Genomic DNA, 11,547 nt, shown 5'->3' on the forward strand with positions numbered 1-11,547 from the left:
CACTCATGTGGAAAATCTAGGTCAGATCCATCATCCCAAGCAGGTTGGTGTACATTACTAGATGCATCATCCATGCAAGTTTGGTCCAGGTAGAGTTTAGTTACTTAGGAATGGACCTGCTCTAAAAACTGGTCACTCATCTAGAAAATCTAGGTCAGATCCAGCATCTAAAGTAAGTGTGGTAGTGTCCATCCCTTGATGTATCATCCATGAAAGTTTGGTCCAGGGAGAGCTTATAATTACTTGGGAATGGACTTGCTCCTAAAACTTAATCCGGGACACAGACGCTAACACTGGGGGTATAGCACAAGATCATCAAGACGAGGTGACCTAAAAATGTATCGTTCTGATTGATGTTACATTTAAAATATGTACAACCTAAAGGCATTTCTGAAGTAAAAATTCTCTTATTTTTATACTTAATTATAGAAAATTAAATTATAAGGAATAAATTTAATAGCTACCTAAGTTTGACTGAAAATGGCCCAGTGGTTCTTTAGAAAAAAAGTCAAAAATGTGAGGTTTACAGACAAGAGGCAGACACCAGACATCCTTTTATCAGAAAAGCTTACTTGAGCTATTGGCTCTTGAGCCATAAAATTTAGGAAATGATAAGAATGAATTCATTAAAAGCATGTTCACTATAACTGAGTTTTACTGGATCTTGTAACTGAACAACAAATAAAAGAGCATTATGTAGTGGGCTAAAGCATTTAAAAAACAAGGCATGTCTTACCTGAAATAAATAATAAAAACAAACAAGAGGCCCAAGGGCCTTGAATCGCTCTTCTGATAAACTGTACAACCTATCACTTCTTTTTGAAGCCTTTAAGTATCCTGTATATTTAGATAAACCCTTGAAATTCCAAAGGTAGGTCATCATGACCTACACTTTAGATGAAACTTTCTAAGAACCCAAGATGATTCTAAGCCAATTAGTTCCTGAGAGTTGGTCATGGTGACCTACTTTTCACTTGTCATTCTCTGAGGACCCAAGATGCATCAACTAAGTTTGATGATTCTAAGCCAATTATTACCTGAAATATTTTTAAAATTATAACCATAAAATTTCAAAAGTAGGTCACAGTGACCTACTTTTCAGATGACATACTTTGATGACCCAAGATGCATCAACTGACAAAGTTTGATGATTCTAAGCCAATTAATACCCGAAATATTTAATTGTAGTCATATAAATTGAAAAGTAGGTCATGGTGACCTACTTTTCAGTCGACCTACTCCGAGGACCCAAGATACATCAACTGACAAATTTTGATGACCATAAGCCTTAAATTGTTCAAAATATGCCTCTTAAACATTTTGAAAAAAAAATGGCTGCAAAATTTAAAAAGTAGGTCACCGTGACCTACTTTTGAGTCAATGATATGATGTCCTTAGATGCATCAACTGACAAGATTTGATGATCCTAATCCTTATAGTAAGCAAAATATCAACATTTTAATAAAATGTAATTTTTGGTCAAATTTGAAGTGACCTCGAGACCCAGCCCTTTGCCCAGGGTAAATCCCCATGCAAATTTTAATCTACAACATATCCTCATCCTTTTGTGTAAGTTTGGTGATAATCTGCCCAGTGGTTCTTGAGAAGAAGATTTTTTAGCAACCAGTTCTTTTGTTTCTATTTTCCTAATTATCTCCCCTTGTTTAAGGGTCTCAACCCTAGTTTTAGTATGAATGGAGGCCCTTGGGCCAAGGATACCTTGTGACTTTGACAATAATTGGCCAAGGGGTTCTTGAGTTAAGGCCCATATTCTAAAAAGTTTACGCACACCGCACAAGTGGCCATAGCATTAGCTCTTTGAGCCTTTGGCTCAGAAGAGCTAAAAACCTATGGGCCTTAACGGTTACCAGAGTATCACAAGTTTTCCTGGCTATGAATTTTAGACATTTAAACCTTAGTAAAAGGCAATTCAGAAGGGGACGGAGAAAGATCATTGACAAAAACTTGATCTGGACTGTAAAAGATATAATTGAGAGTGACCTATGTAACATAATATTTCAGTAATATCAGCAGTTTTGGTTTAAAAAAATAAAACATGCTGTACCAGTTTTATAATTTTTAAGCTAGACATGAAATACCTTTGACATCAAAGATTTTACTGGCTCTGACTTCATTGTATGTCCTTTTAAATAACCCAAATTGATATAAATTTACAACATTTTATGAAATTTTGATGACTATATTAGTAAAGATTCTTATAGATTTTGTATGATTGTTTGCTTGATTAAATTGTCAATATTTTTTCTGTGCAACGAGTCTGCATAATTTTCGAATGGCCCATGTACATGTATTACAAATTATATATATGCATCAAATTCTAAAGTATATGTTTAACAAAGAGATCTATAAAATAAATTGCAGAAACTAGAAATATCTCATAGGACATGAATGCCTCATCCAGGGCTCATTAGCAATGCACCATGAAAATTTGTATTAGTGTATGTATTTTGATGAAAATACCTTGAATAATTTCTTAAAACTGAGTTTAATACACAATAAATAGTAAAGTCAAAGGTTGTTGGGAAGGTCAAGGTAAAAAAAAAAAATGAACACAGTTGATAAATTCTCCCCAAAAAATGTAACAGTGCATAAGCGTCAAAGGTTATTGGGAAGATCAAGTTAAAAAAAATTGGACACAGTTGACAAATTCTCACCAAATTAAGCTTACATAAAAAATAAGATGGCTACAACAAACACTATATGCTCTGGCCACATTCATGGCAGGCATTAAAAAAACAATTTCTCAACAATGTCTGCCAAACTTTTGGTGAATAGAACAGTTAATTAAACAAGACCATAGAATGTGTTTAAAAAGGCATAATCAAAGAGAGGAAAAAGTTCCTCATCTTTTGGCAAATTAATTTCTAAACTGCCTCTTGGCAATTTTAAACTATTGATGCAAGTGTTTGCAGTTGGAATGAAGCTGTGATCCTCACGCATTTTCACAAACTCTATTGAGGGTGGGTGGCAAAATCCGAGGATGGGTTCTTCTGATGCTCCTGTAACGAACTGAAGTACATGCTGCAGTGACACATCTCCCCTTCTTCCACCTATAAATGTCAAGATTTATTATACATTTGCATAATAAAGCCCATCTTTAATCTGAAAAAATACTATGTACTAGACAAGATAGAAAAGAAAATTAATATACATGCATAATATCAACTATCATTAACTGTAAGCTAAGAAATTGAAATTGAAACTGCTAATCATTCTGTGTTCAGCTTCCTTTAACATCCTTTATTTTTGTAATCCAATACTACATTATCAGTATTATCAGAATAATACAGTCAACCTAATTTGTCTAAAGCATGTCCATGCATGGAGACAATTTGTGATGTCCCCCTTACTTGAGTGTGACAACTGTGTTGTCTCCCTTTACTGGCTGACCCATAAAATGTAGTATAAACCCAGATGACTGATATAATTAATAATCATACATGCAGGTTGGTAAACAATGAATTCTAATGTGACATTTAAAGTTGTCTGTGAATTTTTTTTTTTTAAATAATGAGTCAAGAGTAGTAGATGTAAGAAAACAAGAGGTTTGCCTGATATTTATTACTCTTTTTATTAAATTTGATCTATATTGAACTCAATATCCCCTACCATTGAACGTTAAGAAACTTTACCAAATGATACTTGCTGGGACTAGATCTTGAAATATCCTTTCCTTACAACTGTCTAGTATTATATGGCTTTATAAAATAGTGATACAAAATTTTGGAAACATCTAACAGAGTACAAGAACTGAGTAGATTAACTTACTAGCTGCTGCTCGCAAGTATCTCAGAAATGCTGCATACACATAATTTTCATACTTTCTGTCATTTGAACCATCTTCAGAAAACTGTGGTTTTAGTAGCTGTGTAACAGCTTTCAATGTAAGACAAGTTTTGCTTGGTCTTAGGAGGTGTACGAACATAGTTAAAATGCTTCCAACCTATATGAAATAAAATGAAGAGAGTTTAGATAAGGCTAAGAAAAAATTACAAAGGAAAAATAATATAGACTACCAGTATTCTAACATGGTTTTTGTAAACATCACAGAGTGCTTCCAGTAATTGTTCCATCTAAATTATATATATATAGCTCCTCAGTCTGTGAATATACATGCAAAGAGATAATATGAATGTAATTCATATGTAATTGTTAAAGTTAAAACTGTTGTTTACGTTTTGGCTGCATACATGCAATGTACCTATAAATATTCAATGTACATCATATTGCCAGATGTGAACTTGAAGTAGCAGTGTAGTTTAAGCCAAGGGGGAGGCAGGGGCAGTCATGCAAATTAGGAGCAACTTATTTCAACTCTCTTAAGAAGCAAAGCAATAATTATAGTTATCCCAAGTAGAACCAGCATTAGCATGAAAGCATAATTAATCAATTTATATTACCCAGAATTTTTTTTTTATGCATGTATATATATCTGCCCAATTTTACTGTAAAGAGCATTGTACATGTGGACAGGACCCCCCCCCCCCCCCCCCCCCAGTATTCAACCTCGGGGCTTGTTGGTCATTTCTCAAATTATATTTATTACACTTATTTATCATGTATACCATAGGAAAAATCTTGAAAAAATGCAAAATAATTGTTCCATACAAAAAAATACAAAATACCTACTTTACATTATAAGAGAGAAAGGTATGTCACTCCAATTTGTTTACATTGTACCCTGCTGTTCTTTCTGGGTAAAAAAAAGTATTTATTTCAACCTAAAATGTCGGTTCACATTGTCTATACATAAGAATATTTCTGCCATAGTTTATGCTGTCAAATTGACTCTGAATCTCATAAGAATCCCACAATTAATCCTCAAACACAAACTAGGTCATCCTTGGAGTCCATGATTTATTGAATTTAAAAAAAAAATATTTTAAGTTATAAATATGTTCATCATTTTATTTTGGAAATTTTTCCTAACAAATTGGGAAAAAATTGGGCCTATTTTTCATTGGAAGTGGGGCTGAATTTTGAACCAAGAAGGTACTAATAAATCCCTGCAAGTTTTCTTTAGAAGGTATCCTTCCCCTCTTGTGATCATTAGGGATGTAATGTAATGATATACTGGTATGTACCCCCATGCACAAAAATATAGTACAGTATTGTGGTACAAAAACTGTTTACCTGTATATCATAATAGATAACATTGCAATTTATACTTTTTTTTAACTTTTACGTAAGGCCAATTAAAAAAAATATGTGTGGTTCCGGTTACCCGACCGTCCTTATTTTATACCCCCGATCCTAAACTTTTTTTCGGCAATTTTCATATTTTTTTTTCAGAATTTTCCCAGATTTCCATCATGGGCTCCAGTATTAGTTTTAGTTTCAGCAATGGTGGCCTCCTTGCAAAACATCATTTCAACAAGCAAGTTTTTAAAAGTGTTAAATCCAAAGCAATCTAGCATGTAGGTGTCCCCTACCAATGTTGACTAGTATATTATAATGCCACATCTAAATGCCACTTGCAAAGCAGTGATAGGTATTATTTAGAAAAATTATGAAAATCATTTTGTAAAAAAAAAAAAAAAAAAAAAAAAAAAAAAAATCCCTACCTACCTAACCTAATTTTTTTGGTGATGTAACGGGAACCACACATATTTTTTTGTTTGGCCTAATCAAAGTGATTTCTTCATTTACTTATGTTTTTTTGTGTTCAGAGACTATTAAACAGTACATAATTTTTTGTGAACTAAAGAAATCATCTTCAACTTTTATCCTTTCATATTTTACTGGAGAATTTCTCATATCAACACAGAAACACACAAATCAAAAATTATGAAGAATAAAGCACTGCAATATATTCCAGGATTCAGCTCAGTGTATCAAGATATACCACGATACACTTTAGCCATATCAATATACCCCCCCCCCCCCCCCCAGTAATCATTACCTTGATTAGTCCTAGAGAATCCAATCCAGTCCTTAAATTTTTTAAACACAGTGAGTTTGGATCTTTACTTGAAAAAAGGTCATTCAAAATATCCTCACTTAAAAATGTTGGCATGGGTCCATTCTGCAGCATACTTAGAGCTGAAAATTGGCAAAAATTATATAGTTTTTTAACACCTATTTTCATGATAACAATATTTTTTTTTGGTTTGATGTACTCTGACCCATTAGTTTCAATGTGGGTAGGTAGGTAGGTAGGTTTTTATTTTATTTTTGGAATGATAAATGTTATGAAAATCACAGATTTACATATTTATTTTTCCAAGATTCTTACCTGCACTTGAAATTCATTGATATAGTTTAGATGTATGTAAAATGCAGCAAAACAAAAAAGAAATTGGAACCTAAAGTTTAAGAGCATGTCAGACAATATGTATTTTCCAAGAAAAAAAAAAAATAAAGTTAGTACATGTACTGAAAAAATTGATCATGTAGGGGCAATTTTGATGGATTGAACGGACTACATCAAACATATAATTTTTTATTGTTGACCTAAATGAAAATGTCTTGAAGGCATTACTATAAAAGCTCACAAAATCCAATTCTTATTCCATAATACTAAAATTTAGTAGTTCTTGGACAAATGGTATATCATCACATGTAGTATATCAAGGATGCTTGGGAACAAAAAGGAAACTATATATGTTATCTTTTATAATTATTGACTTTCCATTTCAAGACTTTAAGGAGCCAGAGTCCATGGAAATTCAACAGCCAAATTTATGCTTACGTGCTTTTATATATATATAGCTACTGGGCACATACATGTATGGTTTTAAATTAATAGCTTTTGAGAAGTCACAAAATGTTCCTGAAGTTAATCAAGTGACCTACATGCATTATGCATCACATTTTTTTTACACCATAAAATCATTGTGTATTAAAGATAATCAATCTTAATTTTCAAAATAGTGTGTAAACTTACCCATAATTTTTCCAACTGTAATGTAATCCTTGGCCAAGTGTTCCCTTAAACCTTTATCAAAATATTTTTCTTTGATAGCACTGAGGACCAGACGGAAAAATTCTTTTCTTGGCCCTCCCTGATCTGAAGCACACTATGAATTAAGAAGAAATTAAACAAATTGCCTCTTAAGACTTACATTAGAATGATAACAAATCACACTATGCATGACATTTTGATTACAAATTTATTATTTTGATCGATTCTTAAGTTCTAAAAAATACATATTTAATTAGTCCCAAAGAGAACTTAAATTCATAAAGATTAAATCGGAATTACTAGAAATATACATGTACCTCATTATAGAAATTCACTTCCAGTGTTTTTCTCAAGTCCTCATCTTTTATGGCATTAATTTCATCAAGTGCTGTTTCTAAAACATTGGCACGATCAACTAGAATGAAAGTGGTATCTCCTTCATCAAAGGTTGCTAAATCTTCTAGTTCTAATTTCCGTCCAGTCACAATAACACTTTGCATATACCTCAGTATTTCCACAGGATCAACTATTTTTTCTGTTAAGCAATGATCAATAGCACTTGATATAACAATGTTCAACTCACTTACAGTTTCTTTATTTTCTTTATTATACATGATAGGAGTCACAGAAAAAGTTTCATTCTGTTTGAAATCTGCAGCTTCAGAACTACTGGTGGCACAGCTTGGTACAATTTCTAATCCACCTTCATGTACATAAACCAATTTATCTGTAGTTTCTCCATAGTCTTCCTTCTGATGATTAAATGAAGTTGCAGCAAAAGAAGGGAAACTAGGAGAGAAATGCATAGAATCATTCTTGTTATCATCCCCTTGTGTTTCACATGCTATATCAAAAGGGAAACTAGGAGAAAAATGCATAGAATCATGCAAATTTGAAAATGATGCAGGGACATTCTTGTTATCATCCCCTTGTCTTTTGCATGGTACATCTGTATCAGAAATTCCATCAGTCAGAGGATCTGGTAAACTGTCACTGTCACTCTCATTCTTCCAAACTTCTTTTAGTTTTGACTTGTCTTTGCATGTCTTAACATGTTGTCGAAGATCACGGATAGCGTAACTGTTTTTGCAAAACCGACAAATTTCTTCACTTTGAATTCTGACATTTTTATCAATAGGTTCTGTACTTAAGTTTGTTTGCACTGGACGTATGTATAATTTTGTCTGACTTCCAAGATATGCCTTCAGTTGAGACACTGACCATTTGCAATCAATAAGAGAAAGTTCTCTGCAATTCTGTTTACATTTAAGCAATTCAAACCCACCACACTTATTGAGCTGTGGAAATCCAAAAGTTTGACTATCTTCAGTCAATTTGTCAGATGTTATTCTTTGTAGTACTTCAGCCTCTTTGTCAGATGATAAAAATTGTATCTTGCGAGTACCCAGGCCCGCTTTAAATAGAATGTCTTTCTCTGAGGATGATGGAACCTTTAACGCTTCCTTATCAGCTAAACAAACCACAGTTACTGTCCAAGTTCTTGCAACTTTTTGGTGCTTTGTGAAGCCATGATTATGCAGATCTGAAAAGTGATCATGAATAAATGATGTAAGCAACTTCCACAAAGTAAAATATATAATTGGAAAGCTGACAAATGTTTCAAGTGATTGAACAGACTTGAATCTGAATTGCTTATGGAAGATAACATAAAATGACTAATCATGGCCCCTACTGTTTAAAAAGATTATTTATTCCCATTATTGTGAAGTGTTATCCTCTTCCTAGGGGCCACAATTTGAAGAATTTAAAAATCAAGACCATGGCAGAAAACTTTCACATAAGTTAATTTTTCTAGCTTGGTGCTTATCAAGAAGAACACTTATATGCTGAATAATTTGAACAACCTAAGTCCTTTATCCAGGATGTTCTGCTAAATTTAATTGAAATTGGCCCATTTCTAGAAAATAAGAGGCCCATTGGCAGAGAAATAACAATCATTACATGTATTCCTATCTAAAATTTTGATTGCCTTTTGTGGCCTGTTCCTACCTAGGATCTATGATTTTTAACAAAATTTAATCTACACTGCTAGAGGATGCTTCCAATTTAATATGACTAATCAGAGCTTTGTACTTCTTGAGAAAATATTTTTAACATTTTCCCCTATAACTTCCAACATAAACAAGAGGCCCATGGGCCACAATGCTCACCTGGTTAACTTTGGCCCTGCTGTTCTTCACCAGATTTTAACCCTTGTAATACCTTTTGTGGTCCCTGACCTGACCCCGGGGATCATGATTTAAACAATTTAGAATCTACACTACCTCAGAAAGCTTCCAGTTGCAGCTTTTCTGGCCCAGTGATTCTTGAGAAGATTACTTCATAAATTAACAATTTTGCATAGTACAAAACAAAGAAAAACAGGAGACCAACACCTTGAGATTAAAATTGTGGAAGATTCTCATGTGTGGATACTGAAAGGTATTCAATAGGGTCTGTACCTAAAGTTGTAAACTTGAAGATATAAAACAGATCACCAACACTTCGTGAGAATGCAGCAGTGAATTTATTTTGTTGACCAGTTTCGACCAGAGACGGTCGTCATCAGAACAATCAAGCATGTAGATTTATCTATTGAAGTAAAAAATGCGGATGGCGTTGCTATAAACAAAATAAAATGCGGACTGTTTTGTACATATGCGGATCTGCTTAACAACGGTATTTTATACAAGATGTAATTAGTTTATACGTTGTCTCTAAGGCTTTTTTCTGACTTAAGATTTAGTAACTAAGTAAATTAAACAATTGTTTTTTGTGATTAATAAAATAGTCCATAAATTCTGTGGATCGTTATTCTTCTGTTTTGTCATCCTTGTGGCAGTTCAGGCTGTTTCAGTATACACGTGTGGCGTCACAATGTAAAAAATATGGGAGGTTTGTACATACAGATTGCTTCAAAATTATACAAGAGGAAATTAGGTTACATTTCCTATGAAATTTGGGGAAACATAAAATATAGTATGGTTTCATTAAATTCTACTTCTGTAAGTCCTACTTTGCGGAGAAGAATAATTGTTCACCTAAATTACATTAAATTCAAATGATAACATGTAGTAGCCATACACTTTTATATATAGTATTCCCTTTAACTGAAATAGTACAATATTATGGTTGAAATGAGCAATGTCATTTACAAATTGTTATACTATCCATTGGCTTACCTTTTTTTATTATTGTAATAATTCATACTTGTCTGTTATGGGCTCTAAATTAGAAAATAAATGTTCTGTTCTGTTCTGTTCATTGTGGTACAAGAAAAGATAATTCCTAAGGAATGTTTAAAAGTTCAAAATAGTTTTCTGGTGAAATTTTGCATAGTAATGAATACAAAATTGTTAATTTACGAAGTAATCATTTTTTGGGCAAAATTTTATTGTATTCATCATCAGTGTGACTGAATCAAGAAATTTGGTACTCACCATGTTGCGCCGTTCAGCCATTTGGCCACAAAATGCAAGTAATGCAAAAAGTAGGTAAAAATAGCTACTTTGGGTATCTATTAACAGCTATGTAGTTAGAAATAGTCTTTGGACCACAGGTGCTTGTCAAGTTGAAGACAGGACCCTCCCCCCCCCCCCCGACATAGACCCCCGGGCCTGTTCTACTTTTTTCTTATAAATTATATCTTGATGACCCATATGTGATAAAATCTCTGTATCATCAATTCGTAAATTGACTTAAACAAACACTTTATAAAAGTTACTACCCTATATATATATATATATATATATATATATATATATATATATATATATATATATATATATATATATATATATATATATATATATATATATATATATATATATATATAAATCGATTTATATATAGAGTGGGGTAGATTTTATAAAATGTTTGTTTTAGGTAATTTTTTGAATTGTTGGTATAGATTATATCACAAATATGTCATTTAAAGATAATTTTGAGAAAAAAAGTCGTAAAGGCCCGGGGGTCTATATCGGGGGCGGGGGGTCCTGTCCTCAAGCACCTGTGCTTTGGACTGGACATGTTCATGTGTTTATTACTATAATACATTGCTAATTTACGTACCTGGTTTGGCTGGTTCATTGATCCGTCTTTTTGACCTTTTAGTCGTAAAAAGTAAGTTTCTCTGGTGATTTAACATAGATGCTACAGAACTTGCCCCTGAATTAAGCAGAGTTACTGAACATCTCTCGGTTTTGCATTTGACCATTTCTCGGAGACGAATTCGATCGCCAATAGTTGTAATTCCAAAACTGTTCAATTGTTCATCGCTCAAGCTTAAAATATTATCAACATCTATTCTCTCTTCTACAAATCTATCGATCACCTGTGGGCCCATCTTTAGTTCCTCGAGGATGCTTTTCAATGTGATGATCGTTTTACATGCGTTTTCACAATTTTGCGCCATTTTTATTCCTTGAACTGTTAAATAATTAACGGTATCAAGATCCCGATGTTTGACCTATTTTAAAGCACCATATAGTGAAGTATCATCATATAATGTTAAAGTATCATCATATAATGTTGAAGTAACAGCATATAATGTTAAAGTATCAGCATATAATGACAAAGTATCAGCATATAATGTCAAAGTATCAGCATATAATGTTGAAGTA

General features: G+C 32.9%; 1 protein-coding gene across 1 annotated transcript; it reads right to left on the reverse strand.

Annotated features, from left to right (window-relative positions):
* Positions 1-2,782: 2,782 nt before the first annotated feature.
* LOC133203138 (uncharacterized) lies at positions 2,783-11,339 on the reverse strand. The gene is made up of 7 exons (XM_061338983.1): positions 10,997-11,339; positions 7,716-8,468; positions 7,243-7,661; positions 6,908-7,040; positions 5,924-6,063; positions 3,790-3,964; positions 2,783-3,071 (listed from the first exon to the last, which is right to left on the reverse strand). The coding sequence occupies exons 1-7, from the start codon at positions 11,337-11,339 to the stop codon at positions 2,806-2,808; spliced, it is 2,229 nt and encodes a 742-aa protein (XP_061194967.1). The 3' UTR covers positions 2,783-2,805.
* Between the last annotated feature and the right edge of the window lie 208 nt (positions 11,340-11,547).

This window comes from Saccostrea echinata, unplaced genomic scaffold, assembly GCF_033153115.1.
Source record: "Saccostrea echinata isolate AGI-Se365-2 ecotype Australia unplaced genomic scaffold, CSIRO_AGI_Sech_v1 ptg000048l, whole genome shotgun sequence".
Taxonomy (NCBI): domain Eukaryota; kingdom Metazoa; phylum Mollusca; class Bivalvia; order Ostreida; family Ostreidae; genus Saccostrea; species Saccostrea echinata.